The sequence below is a fragment of the Callionymus lyra genome, chromosome 17 (assembly GCF_982586985.1).
Source record: "Callionymus lyra chromosome 17, fCalLyr1.hap1.1, whole genome shotgun sequence".
Lineage (NCBI taxonomy): Eukaryota > Metazoa > Chordata > Actinopteri > Syngnathiformes > Callionymidae > Callionymus > Callionymus lyra.
This window is the reverse complement of record NC_141834.1, coordinates 4679124-4699082: the sequence shown is the minus strand read 5'-3', so window position 1 is coordinate 4699082 and position 19959 is coordinate 4679124. Positions and strand designations below refer to the sequence as shown.

The 19959-nt window shown below is 40.2% G+C and overlaps 2 protein-coding genes and 1 long non-coding RNA gene across 4 annotated transcripts; 2 read left to right on the top strand and 1 right to left on the bottom strand.

The window, feature by feature from the left end:
- Nucleotides 1-378: 378 nt before the first annotated feature.
- Nucleotides 379-3401, bottom strand: LOC148062180 (metaxin-1-like). The gene is made up of 8 exons (XM_087812598.1): nucleotides 3086-3401; nucleotides 2336-2405; nucleotides 2197-2276; nucleotides 1534-1626; nucleotides 1288-1470; nucleotides 1064-1140; nucleotides 844-1004; nucleotides 379-780 (listed from the first exon to the last, which is right to left on the bottom strand). The coding sequence occupies exons 1-8, from the start codon at nucleotides 3164-3166 to the stop codon at nucleotides 557-559; spliced, it is 969 nt and encodes a 322-aa protein (XP_087668724.1). The 5' UTR covers nucleotides 3167-3401; the 3' UTR covers nucleotides 379-556.
- A 5169-nt stretch (nucleotides 3402-8570) lies between these two features.
- LOC148062179 (uncharacterized) lies at nucleotides 8571-9100 on the top strand. The gene is made up of 3 exons (XR_015709221.1): nucleotides 8571-8668; nucleotides 8760-8923; nucleotides 8993-9100. It is a non-coding gene; the product is annotated as an uncharacterized LOC148062179 (long non-coding RNA).
- Nucleotides 9101-13146: 4046 nt separating this feature from the next.
- On the top strand, nucleotides 13147-18056 carry LOC148062178 (methyltransferase-like protein 27). 2 transcript variants are annotated; one of them, XM_087812927.1, is made up of 6 exons: nucleotides 13147-13172; nucleotides 14633-14768; nucleotides 16223-16354; nucleotides 16742-16877; nucleotides 17220-17312; nucleotides 17745-18056. In XM_087812927.1, coding segments are annotated over exons 1-6 (714 nt in total). In that variant the 5' UTR covers nucleotides 13147-13170; the 3' UTR covers nucleotides 17960-18056. The 2 variants fall into 2 exon arrangements, with proteins under 2 accessions (XP_087669053.1, XP_087669054.1); XM_087812928.1 differs by lacking the exon at nucleotides 13147-13172 and having other exon boundaries at nucleotides 14515-14768.
- Nucleotides 18057-19959: the final 1903 nt, after the last annotated feature.

Sequence of the window (19959 nt, the reverse complement as noted above, 5' to 3'; positions counted from 1 at the left end):
ATTCCTCAGTGATGTGGTCATGTGCAGCTGCTGGTCCACAGCAGGTTGGGTGGGGGTCCCGGCAGCCAGAGGATGTTTCCACTGACGGTCTACGATGAGGAATTATGACCCGCTGGGTTTTCCAGAGCCCGACCAGAACGCTGCTGGAGCTCAGACAGACTTGAACCCAAGGTCTGAACAGAACATTATTAAGGGTCATATTTTAGCCTGATACGTTTCTGGTCGTACTCGGAGCACACCTGAACTTCTCTCCGACTGATGTCCAGGTTTAACCTCTCACAGCCCCAACCCTGTTGTTGGGACTGTTGATGTCAAATACAAGTTGTAGTATATAGATTATGGTAATGATAGCCTAACCACACCAGAACCAGTCACATATTTTTGAATCTTCAGATTTATTGACTCCTGTCATCAAACATAACCAGTTTTGAAACATAAAATCATAAAAAAAATGTTCAGCTGCAGTTCTGGGGTGTCAAGTCACAATCAGGTGTGTGGATCCTGACTTAGGTGGCCTCTCATGAGATACTAAAAATATAATCTACAGAACCAAGACTCAGTCGTAGTCGTGGCGTTCATAGTCTGCTGTGTCAGGGTTTGGTGGCTCCTCCAGCTCCTCCTGGTGGATGTGTTGGAAAGACACCATGTCCGTCCACAGGGCGTAGCTCACCATGGCGAAGACGGACACAAGCACTGACAGCACCTGTTTCATTCGCTTGTTTGGAATGTGGTCCACGTCTCCGGACTCTGGAGGAGTAGTCCGCTTCGCACTGTAAGCCTCTGTAAACACCCGAGTGGTCAGAGACGGACAAAAGGTGTGTGTGTGTGTGTCAACTGTCTTACCTCCGTGTGTGTCTGTGGGGAAGTAGAGCACCAGGATGTTGGTGCAGAAACTGCTCAGGTGTTCCAGGGTCTTTAGGTGCTGCTGCAGCTTGTTGTTGGGCATTTCGGTCTTCAGTATCGGAGCCAAGTTCCCGAAGACGTAGGCATCCAGAGACGAGGGTCTGAGTGGGATAGGTACATGCCAGTCTGGCCTTCAGTGTGACTCAAGTCGGCCACTTACGAGTCCCCGAAGAAGAACTTGTGTGGTCCCAGTCGGTGGGCCAGAAGGTTCATGCACTCCATGGCGTCTGTGTACAGCTGAGAACAGAAGCTGCTGGTGACTGACAGGTCGTCAAGGTGACCACCACAGTGCACACACAACACAAGTCTATCCGGAAACATCTACAATTGCCCCACTCCTGCTCCTTCTACCTCTTGCCCAAGCTTCCTTCTCCTCCATCTTACCTCTTTCTCTAGCTCCTCTGAGGCCTCCAGGGTGGCATCTCCTCGGATCATCCTGAGCCTCTCAAGCTCTTGGCTCTGCATCCTTGAGGGCAGCAGGAAGTTGAGGGGAAATGGGATGTGCTGGGCGTACCAGCTGCGCGTCACGTCCACGTAATTCTTGCTTTCCACCCAGAAAGTGTAGATCTAAAGTGAGAGAGACGTGAGCGCCCCCTGGAGGAGTGTGGAGTGGAGGAGGAGAGGACTCACCAGTGCTGGCAGCAGCTTCTCCTCCACCAGGCAGATGAGTGCCAGACTGTCCGCGCCTTCTTTGGCCGAGAGGTCATAGTCGGCGTTGAACTTCTGTAACAGATGTTGTAGTTATTTCATCATAAGACCAACATCATGCTCCACCAGCAGCATTCCGGGTAATGACTTCCAGCTGCCGAGCAGTATGTGGCTCCGACCCGGAAACAATGACGAACTGCAGGAAAGTGTGACGGAGGGTCTGGAGCAGAATGCCAGCGTTCCACAGACAGTGACATGAATGCTTTCATGAAGCGCCCTTGTCTGGCCGAGACACTATATTCTATTCTTTTGGAACCCTTCAGCTTGTGTGTCACATATCAAATATCAGCTGCTTCTGATGCGTGTGGCTCACTTTAAAGGGAACCTCAGCTGGAAAAGAATGTTCTGTGACGACTCCTGCTGTGTCCACAACAGAGAAGTGGTTCCATTCCAGGACCACCATGATGTTTCACAACCACCAGGCATGAGAGAGAAGGGATTGTGCGTGTGTGTGTGTGAGCACATTCCAGCTCAAGGTTTGCGTGTGTGCACATGCATGTGTGCGAGCACTTCCCAGGTAGAGGTGTGCGTGCATGTGTGCCAGCAATTCCCAGGCATGCGTATGAAGTGTTTGAAAGAATGTACCTGCTTCCTCAGGTGGACGATGATGTCAGCAGGTCTGGACAGAACCTCCTTCTGGCTGGTCCTGAGAGCAGGAAGAGAACCTGTGGAAAGCAGGGGGGCGTCAATTAACTGGTCCGGCTCTTCCATGAGCTGGTCTCACCGCTCGGACTCCTCCAAGGATTCGACGTCTTCTGGAGTTTAAGCGGCGCTCTAGTGAACTGTGCGTACGCCTGAGGAGCAGAACCACAACTAGAACAAGACCTTCACCTCTGAGACTGTTCTTTACGGTCCATGCAAGACCAGGTAGGTGAACGCCCTTAACGCATTTTTTAAGATGGTAGAGTGGTTGCCTGCAGTCCAAAAGGTTGCAGGTTCAATCCCAGCTCCAGACAAGCTTGTGTCGTTGTGTCCCTGAGCAAGACACTTCACCCTGATTGCTCCTGATGGTGAACTTGGCGCAGCCTACTCACATCAGTATGTGTGAATGGTTGAATTTCCCCTCGCGGGACTAATAAGGGATTCTAAAAAAAAAATCTCTGGCAGGTGGCATGATGGATGCTTCCCCCTCCTACGCTGTGTGTGAGCAGCAGGTCCATCTTAACCCTTCCATGACCTACCAGTGAGATCTGACTTTTCAGGTGAGATCAAACATCCATCTGACAGCAGCTGACCTCAGAGATCGAGCATCCAATTCACATCGACTAAGGTGGTCCCACTGTAACTTTTACCTTCGCTTTTGTGAACATTTGATCTTGAGGATTTAAAAGGTCAACAGCGATATCTAGCGGCGGCAACCATGACTGCTCCATTCAGAGCGTGGCCTGTTCATTGAACAGTTAGCACAGTCATGCTAGCAGCTCCGTCAACCAGCAGGCGACCCAACTTGGTGCCGTCAAAAGAAGAAACTCACCAGAACCACCAGAGAGTCGGGGCTGACTGACGGCAAGCCCCAGTCTCCTTCCCAACAAAACAACTCATCAGAGGCCGCCATCTTCAGCCCGGCCGGTGAACTCTTAAGCCGGAAGTAAACTGATGCTTATTTCCGTTATTTTACAAAATAAGAGTCAAATGACAGTTGTCAGAGAAAACACTACTTTATCGAAAAAAATAAAATAATAATTTAACTAACCTTAAACTTGTTTTATAGTGGTTCGGAAAACAAACATTTATAAACGATTTGAAGATACGAGAGACTATTTATTGAGTCATTATTGTGTAAATCAGTGATGTTTTGTTACCACTGGGTGTCAGTGTTGTTATGGGTGTATGTGTGTGGTCTCGGTAGAATAACACAAAGTAGTAGTTGTGTTGAAAAAATGTGTGTTACTAACAAAACCAAACTTTAAAATTACTAAAAAAAATTAAAAAAAATTACCTTAATACAAAAGTGTTAAGAGCTGTATGACGTTCCGGGAGGTTTATGGCTGTTTTGAACACTTACAGCTTCCTTCTAGTGATCTATAATTATAATAATATATAATTTTGATTTAGATGAATTAAATCACAAGACTTTTAAGTATGAAAAATATCTAAAGTTTAATCTTAATTTAAATGTGTGCTAAACGCATCTTTAATTAATTGGATTTACAGTTAATTTGATTTAGACAAAAGAAGGTGATCTATACATTGACATAAATAAACGTTCTTGTAGAACAAAAGTGTCATTAAAAACTCCTCGGGAGACATTACCTCACCACTCATCAATGTCACTTTTCCCAAATCTCCCCCTCTTTTCTGCCCGGAATAATGAGATGATTACCCGAAATTGTGATAAATTCTAGTTTGCGTGCTGTTTTTAAATGTCCAGTGACGTGCAGTTCTTGGCTGGTGAGTATTCAAACAACTGGTCGTGTACTCTCAGCACTCTTTCGATTAAAATTAAAACATCACAAACACATACACAAAAACATCATTTTCCCTGCAAAGAATATTCAATAAGATAAATAAAACTGTTTAAAAGGACAAAAATGTAATTGCCAATAATAATACTTGTTATTTCAAGGAAAATTGATCTCAAAGGGCTACACTGTCAAAAAAAAAGAAAAAAAAAAAAAAAAGACTTCTCGCTAAACTTCCCCAAACGCCATTCAGAATGAGGAAATAAACTTTCGGCTTTCAAATTAAGTCCCTTGAATCAGCTATATCTATTGATATCTATTGATTGCTTAAAGTGGATATAGATTTAGATTATAGATCAATTAAAAGGTCCAGATAAGTAAAAATGGCAAGTTTAAGATTTAAAGTTATATTGATTTTAATATGGCGCTGTCAAATATGACATGTAAATAATGCTATAAATTACTAATTATCCCAAGTTACAATAGAAGAATGCCATAAACTAATATCCCAAACACTTTCAAAACAATTAAACATGAACTTTTTGAGAAATTATGAATTCAATCAAACTTTTTTAACCATCTTAGTCATATGACATTGTTAAAATGAGAGGTTTATGCTATACTTTTATGTCAACACATCCCAACACTAAAATCTCACTCTTGTCATTTTTTTAAACTTTGCAGCCCTGCCTCTGAGAGTATGTGACAAAGACTCAAATGGGTGTTTGACCAGTAAAATCACTTTCTACAAAACTCTGCTTCACCAACAGGTAAAAAAAATAACTGTACAAAATTTGCCAAAGTTTTATACCTACCTAAGACAAGACAGACTATTTGGACGGCAAGTCTAGATGCTACAATATTAATGATGGCATTAAAGATAGTGGGAAAGAAAAGGTGTTCTCAATTCTGATGAAAAAGTGAGAAAACTTTTTTTTATCTGTAATGCACCTCAATTTAATAATGTAAGTGTGTCTATGCCTCCTCATACATCTTTGATCGATACTATTCTAACAAATTTGTGAAGGAATCTGGTGCTTTGTACTCAGACTTGTCTGATCATTTTCCCATATTCCAGTTTTTTTGATTTGAATAATTTTAATTAGATTCCGTACAAACTATAGATAGGCTTACTAGTACTTCAAGGAATGATCTTTATAAGGAAAATTATAATTTTTAACAACATTTTGTCAAAGTTGTCCGCTAGTGTTTTACAAAGAGAGTCAAGACTTCAAAAAACCCTGGTTCACAAATGATTTGCTGAAACTTACCAAAAAACAACAGATATACAGAAAACATGTCTCAAATCCTAGTCTTCTTACTAATAGTGTTTATAAATGTTAAAGAAATAAACATGTTGGTTCATTTATATTATTCCTTTAGAAGGATACACCACTTATATGTTGATAATTCACCTGTTTGAAAAGATGACCTCTGCTCTTAATAATAATTATTTGACTTTTTTTTAATTTTCTGTTTTTTTTTTCAAAAGCATTTCATACTGGTATACTGGATACTTTTTTTTGTCCTTGTTTTGACCAGTTATTTCCATCAAGTAGTTTGCGGCAAAACCAACTATAATTCAACGGTAAAATATCAATCTTATTTACTGAAAATGGCTGCTATCCATCCTATTATTCCTGATATTATACATCACAGACAGAGCCTCACAAACACAATTAATAACTTAATTTGACCTGGAGGTGATAACACACCAGAATCAGACATGTTCTGGCATGCGACAGCATCTGCATTCCAGTTACTGTGCTCTCGGGTTTATTGTCAGGAAAACTATTCCCAAAGAGGTACTCCCAGAATTGTTCAGTCTTCACCCACTTGAGAGGAACTACATTTTCATGGAGTTGTAGTTTGGTATGTTACACTCAGGGGGTTGAAGTCTGCTCCTGGCATAAGCTACAGGTCTCACACAGCCATCAGTTTGCCATGAGAGGACAGCCCCAAGTATCTGGCATCTATTTCGCTCCCTCGAGCCTGAGTGGCCGATTCAATGCTTTTCTGCAAAGCTGTAATGACTGTTGCAAATCCTGTTGCACGTAACGGTGACTCAAAGAGTGAAGAAAAATAGCAACAGAAAATAAATTTATCCCAAGGATTCGAGGAACAGAAGACACACAATCTATATTAGTAATAAGAGAGTCCCCAACTTGGCATCGTCTTGCCACAGAGTTCAAGCTCAAGGTACCCAACATATGGAATAGCTAAACCATTAGTTGTGAGCAACTGCAAGAGTGAACTCCTTCAAGCAAAGATTCAGCCTGGATGAGCATCTTCAGTTGTTACTGTTATCGCTTCAAAAGACCTCGCGACTCACTGTTCTGATCCGGATGAAGTGACAGGAGGTGAGAGAGCAACCCTGTACCTCACACAGCATCCTATAATTAGATGGTAACGAAAAGCCCCCAACAACCCCTGGGAGATCTTCCCTCTCCCACCTGACTGCCTTTCCCCGTACTTCTCGCATAGTGACATTAGGCTGGCGGAACTTCGAAAAATCCCCCTCGAGAGCAAAACATTGATGTCCCCTTTAAAATTGTATATGTTATAATGTAACGCATTGCTTCGTTGCATTAAAAACAACCATGGACCAAAGTTGTCTGCGTCTGTTTCCTACCAAAGAAGAAGAAACTTTTTTTTTCATTTTAATCATGAGTTATTTTATTTTTAAAGATTCATTAAGAGAAGGAACTGTGGCTCTGAAGTAATAAATATGCAAATGTGTGTACCTGTTGTTGCTGTGAAATGTATTATTAACAATACAATCATTCCATATTCTCTATGAATAACATAAAATAACGTTTCTAAAGACCATTTTGTGAGTAACACTTTATGCCCAGTAGCTTAATAATAATTGATTTAAGGTACCCAAAGACGCTTCACGGAAACACAAAACAAAAGGACACAGATGGCCACTACAGAAAGTACATACAAATAAAGATACTCAAAAACAACAAGAGGGTAGGAGGAAAAAAAGAGAGAGAGGGTAGAAAAGGATCTGTCAGGTTGTGAGTGATGTTAAAGAGATGGGTTATTAAACATTCTCTCCACACTTTATAGTGCAGTCAACCTTTATAAGTATCCAATTGATACATTTTATTAAACTATCAGTCACTATGATTATTTTCGCTATATAATCAACACGTCCTCACACCTGAGGCGTCATACTGTCCGATGCCATGCAATGCCCCCGGGCGTCACTAGGGTGACGGTATAGGGGAGACAAAAACGTCGGTTTTAGCCTACCAAGGTCACCCAATAATATACAAAGCACTGCCGACGTCGGATTCAAACGACCCGGGTAACATTTGATGCGTCGCCCAACTCTTTGTTGCCATGGTAACGTGACGTGTCGGTGTTGTCATTTCGCTACAGTAATTCTAAAACTATGAAGCGCACTTGAAATGTTTAATGTCAACACTGCGATTCTACCCCCGATTGCGCTTACCGACCTCGAACCACTTTGAGGTGGTACACGGTGACCATAAATCGGTAAAAAAAATGCTTGATTTGTATTTTTTGAAGCTTGGATTATTCACGCATTGCGGAAGTCAAGAGGCTCTTGCGGAATAATACATGCTTAAAAGGTCCTGTAAAAGTGACTATATTGTATATTTTTAGGTGTTACAACTCCACAATTTTGAGATTGTCTTATGAAAGAGTAAAATAAAGTCTGGATGTGCTATTTCGCTTAATCCTCTTTATAATCCGGTGAGCTTTTGTATGAAAATAGAACCTTTCATTGAGATTGCGTTTATGGACATATGTTTTATTTTTATTTCGCTGTGTCACTCATCTATTGAGGTAAGATATAATTATTGCTTTAAGTCGACTCAGAAATAATGTCTCATTGCCTGTAATGTAACTTTCTGTGGTGCATTAACACGAGAGCTAGTTCGCTCAAACACTGAATAGCTTTTTAAACTATAATGCAACTCTCACATGTATTTTGTTTGTTATTTTGAAAGGACGAAAATATATTTATATTCCAATAAAAGTTTTTTTTTATATATTGGTAGGTCATGGTAGGCGATTTATTTTATTAATATTCAAGATATTGATTTCATTTATCACTTCCGCATATTGATACAGATAACATATTTAACGTATTTAAGTATATAAGTATACGTTTATTTTAACCCTTTTGGATGAGGGATTTGATCTGTTGTTGTTTTGGAAAACAGAAATTTCCCTGTACATGTAAGTGACCTGCAATAAATTCCCAGAACTCCAGACCTGCTTAACATGAAACCTTTCTCTCTGTGGTTCCTGCCAAATGATTTCAAATGTGAAGTAAGTGAGTAAGTAATATTTGTAAGCATAGTGAACACAAACTTGTAAACCTACAGCACATCCCATCATGGAAATAATCTAAAATGCAATTCTATGTTCTTTTCTAGGTGAGATGTTGAGTGCTGCATATCAGACAGGTGCTGGACTAACCATCGGAGGTGGAAGGGGTCAACATGTCAAAAGCAGGTTAGATGGTTACATCATACACACTTTGGTCATTAAAATAGTCATGTTTGGTAATAATGATAAATACATTTCTGTGGCAGGACACACTGACATGCTGACGCTTATGGCCAAGGTTTTTTGGCTTCTGTTGTTGGAAACACTTGGTTGTGCCCGTCAAGGTGGTAGGTACACCAGACTGAAGAGTCTTTTTCAATAGATTTTACACTGCTAATGATCAGAATCATACGACTTCATTAATAAAATGTTTTCCAGGTTCTGATGACTTTCGGACAAAGAGGATTCGACAGTGTGATGGCAGTAAGGAGACGGCAGGAAGTGAAAGATTCTTGAGAAAGAGATGAACCAACACTGGAAGTCTCTGTCAAATTGTTGTGATTCCCTGAAAGAGTTGTCTCGCATGGCAGCGTCACAGCAAGGTAAGAGTTTATTTAGCAAGTGAAGAGCAGAACGAGTCCATGTACAGCTGCTCAGTCTTATTGTCTTAGATGCACTATGGGCTTGACTGGTGAGGCTTTGAAGGATCTTCAGAGCATGACGTCACTCGAACCATGACTCGGACCAGAAACTACTACACGGAAGTCTTCGCTGAGGATGAGACCATCAACGTCGTGCAGATTGACTCTGATTGTTACTCATGACATTTGTGACGATCTGTGAACAATTGTTTGATATGAAACCTGTAATAAAGCACAATTTGATGTCATTTTGAATAATGCTCCCATAGTATTCATCCCAACAGGATCAATGCAGTTGTAACTTCAGAGATGAATCAGAATCAGAAAACCTTTATTAGTCCCGCGAGGGGAAATTCGGTTTAACAGCAGCAAGAGAAATAAAAACACCCAGAAATAAAAACGAGAAAGAAAATCTAAATGGAATAAAAGATAAATCTGCGCTATATAATATATACACAATCATATTTACATAAATAACAAGAGGTGCAGTTAAATAGTTATCTTGGTGTGTTCTTGTTGTGGAGTCTGATGGCAGCAGGGAGGAAAGACCTGCGGTACCTCTCCCTCACACAGCGGGGATGGAGCATCCTATCACTGATGGAGCTCCTCAATGCCCTCAGTGTGTGCTGGAGAGGGTGAGACAAGTTCCTCCTCATGGAGCCCAGCTTGCTCCGCATCCTCCCTCCAGTCACTTCCTCCACAGGATCCAGGGGGCGCCCTAGGACGTAACTGGCCTTCTTAATAAGGCTGTCCAGTTTAGCCCTATCCTTTGCTGTCATGCTGCTCCCCCAGCAGACCACACCGTTGAAGATGGCAGAGGCCACTACTGAGTCATAGAATGACTTCAGGAGTGGCCCCCGGACACCAAACGACCTCAACCTCCGGAGCAGCAGTGTTATCCACCCAGTCCAGGCGGTTGTTGAGGTGAACACCCAGGAACTTGTAAGTCGTGACAATCTCAATGTCCTGTCCCTGGATGTTCAGTGGTGAGGGGGAGATGGAGGGACACCGCCGGAAATCCACAATCAACTCCTTAGTTTTGCTGGAGTTGATCTGAAGGTGGTTTGCCTATAATTGATAACAATGAATGCTTAAAAAAATAAAATAGTTTTTATGATAACAGTTCAGATCTTTTATTATGACAGGGTGATAAAAAGCAGCTCATGTACAATATTAATATTGGAGTTAATAGCTTATCCAGTATCAAAGGCATTTATGCCTTAAAAGTTTACTACTATAGGAATAATTACATCTATAATCATCCGTAGTAATCAATAACATGTATTGCATTAGAACATACATAAACATACGTTAGTAATCAATAACATGTACTGCTTACAGCTAATCAATAATTAACAGAGGCTTGATATTGAGGATAGTGTGAACTATCATGCTCATTTTCAGACCCCAGGGGCCGCTGGGAATGAACTGGGGCCAAAAAACGTGTTTTTCATGACTGTTGCTCTTTTGCTCTTATTTGACCTCTGTGACCCTCAGACATGAAACCTGGTCTGTGTGACCTCTGACACCTCTAAAATCATATGCGTGTGGAACCATAATGATAGCCCTTCCCAAACCGGAATCGGCTTCAGGAAGCACCTAGAGAAACGCCCTTGAAAACATATGTGTACAAATGGAACATATAGAACCTCTAAAAGTTTCAGATCATTTCAATCAACAATGACCGATTTATAGAGCTTCAAAGTTAAGATTTCTTTAAGTTTCCCATGGTGCCACGGGGCACAGGAAGGTAGTAGCAACATCAAATAACTAGAATAAAATATCCATTTTACTCATTCATAAGACAATCTCAACATTGTGGAGTTGTAACACCTAAAAATATACAATATAGTCACTTTTACAGGACCTTTTAAGCATGTATTACTCCGCGAGAGCCTCTTGACTTCTGCGATGCGTGAATAATCCAAGCTTCAAAAAATACAAATGAAGCATTTTTTACAGATTTATGGTCACTGTGTACGACCTCAAAGTGGTTCGAGGTCGGTAAGCACAATCGGGGGTAGAATCGCTCTGTTGACAGTGCTCTGTATATTAATGACTCGGGGGTAGGCTAAAACCGACGTTTTTGTCCCCCTTATACCGTCACCCTAGTGACGCCCGGGGGCATTGCACGGCGTCGGACGGTATGACGCCTCGGGTGTCTATCTCTTTACATTACATCTGAATAGATTATGGTTTTAATATATTTTTTTTCTATGCTTGCTATTTGAATCATGGAATATAGCGATTCTCCATCAATGTGTGGCTGATCCATGAGGCACATAAATTGAGCATTGAAACTCTGACCTGATTCACCTCTTTTGCCTTTCCCTCAAAATGGTCAAATAATTGAAAAGGATGGTCAGCAACAAAGATACCTGACATGTACCATCCTGATACCAGTCCTACTATTGAATGGTTTAGTTTAACAAAGAAATCTAATTGCACTCATTTTCTACTCACACTTGTGCCGGCTGAAGAGTTGGCAGAGTAATCTGTTCCTTTTTAGAGATGCAGGCCAAAATATATATATCCATTTTAATGTAGCGACTGGAGCTCAGTTGTCAGGAATTCTATATTATAAGCTTGTTTTTAGTTCAAGGCCGCTAGCTTATAGGCCATCAATCTTGCAATGTGTTCAATGAACCCCCAACGACAAATGGGTTTGTGGTATCTATTGTGTTGTCTCTGGATCAAGGTGAACAACCTCCACCACTGCATATGTATTTCTGGAAGCCAGGGAGGTTGTTCACCTTGATCCAGAGAAACCGCAAGGCATACCACAAACACATTTTCTTTTTTAGGACTTCTGGTCACCCTGACCTTGAGATTATACAGAGGTGAAGGTTTTTTTATATGAATTAAAATGGTTTCATATTAATTGTGACACAAGAGAACAATCAATACATTTTTTCCACTGTTAAAATATGTGAATTAAACATATTATGCAATATTAATATTGAAATCAATAAACTGGGCAATAAATCAATATCTTCACAGTTAATATACATGAATTAAATCAATAGTGATATTACTAATCTGGACAATACATCAATATCTCCACTAGAAAATGCTCTAGCAAATGTTTCTGACTGATAGATCCAGACTCAGTGATCATAAAAAAAATAATACAGATGTGTTTGGGCAAATAAAACATTATATTTTATGGAATATTATAACAGATCAGCAGAGCAAACATTTTCCTCTGGTTTTCATCCTACAGTCCCACACAGTCTGCAGAGAGAAAAGAAAATGCTTTATTTGGACTATACTTTAAAGAAAGTGATTCAACTTCTCTCTGGGCATTTCTCTGTCGACCATAGGATTCTACTGTAACTTCTTTTCAAACGGGCAAGTTTCTTTAACCCTGGTGGGACCTCCCTGGCTTCCAGAAATACATATGCAGTGGCAGAGGTTGTTCAATTGGATCCAGAGACAACTCAAGGGATACCACAAACATATTTGTTTCCCGGCCTTCTGGTCACCTTAAATCACCAGGAGATAACACAAGGGTTAAAATACGGCTGGATGGTGGCTCGTGGCTGACTTTACTTGCAACTTGCAACTTTACTGACTTAAGTGCACTGGGTAGGTAAATAATATCCTTCATTGTTAGAAAAGGTTGCACGGCTCCAGGCAGAGGTGTGAGCAGAATGTCTTGTCTGTGTGTTAATGTGTGTGTGTGTGTGTGTGTGGTGGGCGGAGGGGTGGGGAAATGTAACTATATAACTATACTTTTACTACTATTTTCCTTGTAGTTAAGCAGATGGTGTGTTCTTCATAATTAGGGTAGGGTAGAGTGTGGCAAAGTTTTGAGGGGTTTTGTGACCTAGTGTTTTTTATATCCTTTTAACTCATCTCAATTCATATTCCTGCTGCCTACAGGTCTCTCTTGAAAATTAGACCCTGGGTCTCATTGAGAATTTTCCCTGTATAAATAAATAAAATTCAGAAAAAGACACAACATTCTTTATTACCGTCGCAAACCACAAAAATTATGATTTGTTTTTTTTTTAAGTGACGCTTAAAACGTGCACAGTGGATTTATAAAATAACACAACTCTCTCTGTGATGAAACTTCACTTCTTACTTCACTTCCTCATTGACAATACTGTTCGGCTTCCTGCTCCTCCTGCTGCTCACATCTTCCTCATCCTCCTCACCTCTACCGCCTGGTTGTCATCACGCCATCCTCTCTCCTTAAGACGATGTAAGAAACTGTTACATTGTCAAATTGATCTGAGGTAGCATGATTAGCTAAAAATAAGTTTTAAAACTTTCCCAGAGTTGACACTTATTAAAGCCTTCAAGTCAGTTACGTCCTGATTAATTAATATTGTTCCTTCATGATATCAAAGCCATCATCATCATTTCATTACATTTTTCTTTACTGTTCTTCCTTTTCTCTTTGTTTCTTTCAATAAATCCTATAAAAAGTATACATCAGTTGCCTTTGGAATATTTTGGATTTTTTTTATAATCAATTTAAGAGCCTTTTCTCAGTAAAAGACATTCATCATGACAAACAAGTAGTGACTTCAGTTAATGAGATTCAATCAAACTATATTTAATTAATTAAAAAGGCCAATTAATTAATTATTATCCACGTAAATGTCTTAGTTTCGTCTGGACTAAGACTCAAAGGTGGTGCTATATTATTCGAGGTAAATTCTTGAAATATTACTTTGTCTGAAGTGGTTGATCTGGTCGCAGAAAAACTTTTTCAAGTTTCAGTTTCAAGAAGGATATTTCAAGAGAAGCTGGACGTTGTTAAGAAAGTTTTCACAAGCTTCACGAGCTTCTAAGGATTTACCATGTATTTATATCCTCCATAAACTGCGTGAGTAAATTATTTTTTTTCTAAATAATGTTGCGCTTTATGAGATCAATAGTAGTCCTTGTGTGTGTGTGTGTCGCTTCAGTGTGTGTGTGTTTGACAATGAAGTGTGTGTGTGTTCTATGCTGAAGCGCAGAGTGTGTGTTTTAGGGCGGAGCGATGCAGAGCGTGTGTGTTGTGGCCATGGAAACCACACAGACTGTAGTCGGGGTGATATTTTGATATAATGCACTGACTTAACGTCTTATTGACCTATATCAGTACACGGTCAGATCCCTGTGGTGTATTACCAACCTTAAAGTAGTTATTGAGAGGTTGATTCATTCAAACGTGCGCCAGTGAAGGCCTATGTGTGAAATGCACGGCCTGCCACTGCCTTTAACTGGATTCATCAATGGGCTTTTACTCTCCTTTATTTTTATTTATTTTTATGTAAAGCACTTTGTAACCACTGACAAAAAAAGATAGATAGATAAAACTTAATTTATAATTATTATTATTATTATTATAAAAATAAATTATTATTATTATGTCAAACAATAGTGCGACTTTTTATTGCGTAATAACACATTAAGGGCCGTTAACTGTATTTGTTGAAGACACGCTGGCGTCCTAACAAACTTGTTACTGTCGATGGAGAGTCACTGGTGCTCGGAGTTGTAAATTAACGGATGACGTCAGGTTCCCGATGACACGTATGTCAACAGCAGGACTAGAATGTTATGAATGCGGACAGGTGAGGTCGGGGGTGTGCGGTGATGCTCGCGTCCGTATGTCAGTCGAGTGGGTAGATCAGGAGCTCAAGCGTGAAGAACTTAAGTTGTCCTCCTCAGGTCTATATCTCTTACCAAGATGCCAAACAACGAGCTTTCCGAGTCTAAACTGCTGGTTCAGCTGGAGATGAACGAAGGCATTGACTCGAGAGAGACGAGGGACTTCTACGACGACTGGTCAGAGACGTACGAAGAGGTAAGTGCTGAGGTCTCACCTACTGCTGAAGGCAAAAAAAAAACAGTTCATAAAACTCATGTACTGTAAGCCGTTTCCGCGACAATTGCAGTTATTAAGCAACTCCGAGGAGGCGATCAGCACTTGTTACACAAATATAAAATTCAGTTATTTAAAAACTTTAATTGTTTGACTTTACCTGAGTGACGTGATGCACTGCACTTGTCTTATTCACACGAATAATAACGAGTCAACCCTCTTGACAAGTTTTTTGTAAATAAACTCAATAACAAAATGTGACTTAGTTTCATACATCATTGTTAAAATTAAGATTTGTTATAAAGGACCACATTAAGTGCTAAACTTTTTATTTATTTTAATGTTTTCAATGTGTGAATATTTCATAAATTTTGAAGTTTGTACTTATGTGTGGCTGGATCAAACACAACAACGTCTTCACTTGTCAAACTAGTAACTTGAAAATGTATGAAATTAAAAAGTTTATCTCATCTTTTTGATTGAAATCGTTTTCATTTGATTAGTTAACAAGTAAGTGTTCATAACAGGCCACGCCCTGGTGTTAATTTAACTCCGTAAGGTTTACTTTTTAAATGAACACCATCTAAATAGTTAAACATTAAACACCATGTCAGGGTTTATTCTTTAACTCACAAAACTGAGTTCAAGTAACACTACTGGTTACATAAATTGCACTGCTCTGGGAATATTTTTTGAAATATTTTCTTGTTAATTTCCTTACATTCTCATCTTCCTTCTCTTCAGGAACAGCTATTCTGGGCAATAATGCATTCCTGTGCAATCATTTCTGTAGCATAATGCACTTTTTCACTGTAAGATTCTTATCACTTTAATTATTGTATTGTTGGTCAGTGTTTCAGTGATGTATGTAGTTGATGTCATTCTTAGTTTCACTCTTCTCTCATGTCTGTTTTCTTTAGTGTTCTGTCTCAGTTTGTGTCCCTGTTCAATGTTTTTTTCTACTGGTGAATGGAGCAAATGTCCAAATTGCTTGAAGGGCTGGTAATATCCTGCAGGACATAAATTGAATAACCCTTCTCTATCAGGCAACCATTGCTGAACTGAACATGTTTAACAATTCACCTTTGTTTATTAAAAAGTCATTTTAAAGATCATAGCCATCAACAGTAAGGTAAAAATCAGAAAGATTGCTTGAAAGTATTTTTCTAGTAAAAAGTAAAATGTGTGGAAACAGTTGAAATGATGGCATAAAGAAGAAAGACTGATGTGTAAAGGTTGGTATAAAGTGAAAAGGGTTGAGGAGAAGAAAAAAAGAAGAACACATGTCAAAGACTGGATCATGTGTCTGCATGTCTAGCATGTTTTACCCTGGAATTTAAAAACTGTAATTACCACTGTGTCTAATCTTGTTTAAAGATTTGTTAAAATGTCAAGGCAGGAAATCATCAGGATTGTAACTTCTGCCCCTGTCTCAGGACATCATCAACAAACTCGACTACCGTTCTCCTCAACACCTGGTGGAACATCTGGTACAGAACTTTGTTGGGAATCCAGAGACGGCTCTGGTTTTGGACGTGGCCTGTGGCTCGGGTCTGGTGGCGAAGTTGGTGAGTCTTAGACTGCAGCAAGTTTGGCAGGAACAATAGGCCAGGAATGACCTGTACGATCACGACCAGATCCGTATTGCCCACATTTGACTTATATTGGATAGTCTGGATTTGGATTGGACAAGATACTCACGGGCCGAGCGCTCTGTATGCTCAGGAAACATGTAAGGATAAAAATAGTTCTGAGAGGTCTTAAAAGTTTTAAAACAAGATCCTGACTTACATCTGTAGTGACCCACATAGAGGTCTAGACTTGAGAATACCTGCACCTTTGTGGTTCAGGTTTTAAACAGCATGACACTGACTAGATTTGAGTCGATGGGGTCACCTAACTTCTGGAAGGTAACGCACTAATGTGACGCACTAATGGGAGCTGCCTCTCTGCAGATGGTGGAAGTTGGCTTCAAGAACTTTGTCGGTGTGGACAGCAGCAGAGGGATGCTGAAGCAGGCGGCACAAACTGGATTATACACTGAACTTCATCAGAACCTACTGGGAGCCGAGTCCCTCTCTGTTGAGTCCGGTAATGCAAGGCACCCTCACAACCTTTAGGTGCTTCAAGCAAAAAGTTAGCCTAATCATCTTCAAACACAACAAAGCTACTACACACAAGAAGAAAAGTAAACACAACTCAAACAACAGGACTATGGTTCGATATTTGATCATGAGCAACAATTTAACCGACAAACATGCAACAATGGAAGAAACGTGGGTTCAGTTCAGTTCAGTTCAGTCTGTTACTGTTTAAGCTAAGCTGCCGCCTAGCTCTCTTGAGCTTTTTCTATATTTCTCATTACTGTGGGGTGGAGGAAGCAGCACTTTAAAATCAAAGGTCTCCTTCTCACATCTTATTTACATTCCCCAGAGACCTTCAACTTGGTGACACTGGCAGGTGGACTTGACGTCGGCTTTATTCCAGTCAGTGCCGTCAGAGAGCTGTGTCGTGCAGCCAAACCGGGTGAGTCCATCCAAGCTGCTGGGACCAGAACATGTTTTAAGTTTGTCAACCAAGACAGAGCGCACTTCAACTGCACTTCAAATATGATTGTTCTCATCCAGAAGGGGGCGCCATAGTTCACCAATGGTTCTCTTAACGCTTAAAATAGACCCTAAAACGTTGTAAATTCCTTTAATTATTTCTGAAGTTTATCACTCTTTACTTTTACTTTCTTTCATCAATTACACATCAGATTGTACCGACTAGCAAGACTTAAAATTATATAGAATTATTATGTAATAACCAAATGAAATATTTCTGGAATATTATACAGTCTATCGTCCTGCAGGATGAGATTTCTGCTTTAATGGAAACAAATTTAAATTATTTAGTCAAAAATCAATATGGATTTTGTTTTGTGAACTGTCATGGAAACCATATTGTTTTTCGCAGGAGGCTATATCTGCATCTCCAGGGGTCACCACAAAGGGGAGACACACTTATGCTACAGGGAGGATCTGGAGGCAGAGCTGGCACTGATGGAGCAGGAGGGACTGTTGAGTCACGTGGCAACCAAACTTGTCCAAAAGTACATGCGGAAAAAGAGAGTGGACTCCAGTGAGAAGGAGTATATTGACGGCGCAGTGTACCTATACCAGAAAATGTGATGTTCAGACAACAGACCTCTGAAACTGTGTGAACTGTGAACTATGTTTATGAAAATATATTCTGTAATTATTACGAATTACTTCTTGTAAAATAAAGAAAAATGGCAGAAGAACCCTTTTGACTAAAATGTATTTTAAAACCATATGACAGTGCAGTAAAACGGATGATCACGGAACAGGAACTTATAAGTATTTCTGTGTAGGTTTCTCATTATCTTAGTTCATAGTTATCCAGAGAGTTAAAAAGTAAGGCAACGATAATGAGTAGAACCTATCAGGGTGATTTACCTCTTGATAGTCATTATCACCATTGGTTTTCCGCCCCTTTACATCAGCATCACAAAGGCCCTGCCAGAGCCAGTACCCATGTCAACTACGTCGAAGAGGTATGCTCTGGCAAATGTCGAGGTGGAAGCCAAGCACTTGGCTGCCAAAAGGTCCTCCGCCGCAACACCCCACAGGATGGAACTTGGGCTGCCCCACCATAGGTGGAATGTGCCCTCAGTCTACCAGCAGCAGATTCACCTACTGTCTGTTAGAATGGGATAATGGCCGATCTCATCCAAAGAGAAAACCTATGGGGGAGACCGCCTTACCCAGCCGAAATCTGCAAGGCATTAGAAGGTCTGAATTATTCCACCCGCCAAAGCCCTTCACAACAGGTGAAAACGTTAACTCTTATTTACCATAACCATGTTCACTCTGTTGTGATTGGTCAAGCATCAATGTTTGCCTCCGTACGTCATCAATCCCAGAAGTATCCACCTCCAAGGGACTTGTTGTATAAACAAGTGGGGTGTGTTTACAACTGGTTGATGGAGGAGCAAAGCAAATTATAACGTCAAAATGGGCTCCTCTCTCGTAACCTCGTAGCCTTTTCTCGATCTAGTGTGACAGGGGCTGATGTTGGTGTCTAATGAACCCGAGCCCATCATATCATCTTGAATGAAATAAACACCCTCACCCTGCCGGGAACACAGTAGGTTTAGATGGATGACCTCCATTGTGTACACAGTAAATTCACCTATCCCTCTCACAATTATACTTTCTGGCAGTGCTAAAGCCTGCCACGAGTTGTCAGGGTGTCTTTCTAACAGCTGGACTGAAAAGCTTTATCACAATATTTTATATAAAATACAAGTATAAAAATACTAAAAGTGCTGAAATATGTCTGGCAATTTCTTCGCTGACGGTGGCTTTCTGCCCCAGTCTTGGGCAGACCTTGGATTCCATGGCAGTCTTTGGCAGACAGAGGCATGTTGTCGAACTGCGTAACTTTTATATTAATATTTGTAGATTTATATTATATTATTTTGGGGGACTGGTCCAATCAGTTGGACTTTCAAAAACACGGCTTCCATGACCGGCTACTGTCCATAAGGTTTTATTTGCATTTAATACAAAAAAAAACAAATATATGAACATAAATGCTTTGAAATATAATAGGAATAAATAAGTAAGTAATTATAATTTGTAAAGCTCCTTTCACAGACCAGGGCCACAAAGCGCTTAAACAACCAAAACAATACACAGTTAAAATACATGCTTTAAAAGGTCAAAACAACATAGAGATAATCATTGCAGCCTCAAGAAAGTTAAGAAAAAGCCTGCACAAATAAAAAGTTCTCAAGATGCTCCTTGAAAGAGTCTGTAGACTCCATCAAACGGAATAGGTGAACTGCCGGCGTGTGAACTGCAGCCTCATTGCTCTTTCTGTGGCTAGACAGGAAATATATATCATTCTTTTATGAGGAAGAGAAAAAAAGTTCACAACAAATCACTAGAGCAACAGTAGCCAGAAATCTTAAAGGAAACCCATATTAATAGGCAGGTGAAGACGCATTTGTGAAGACACAACAACTTAAAAACAAGAAAGGATAGACAGATCAAAAGCTGAAAATACAGAAAGAAATGATGAATAGACAGTAGACCTAAACACAAGACACAACATATAGAGTGGGATATTCCGAGGAACAGGTGGTGGACTCGTAAAGAGAAAG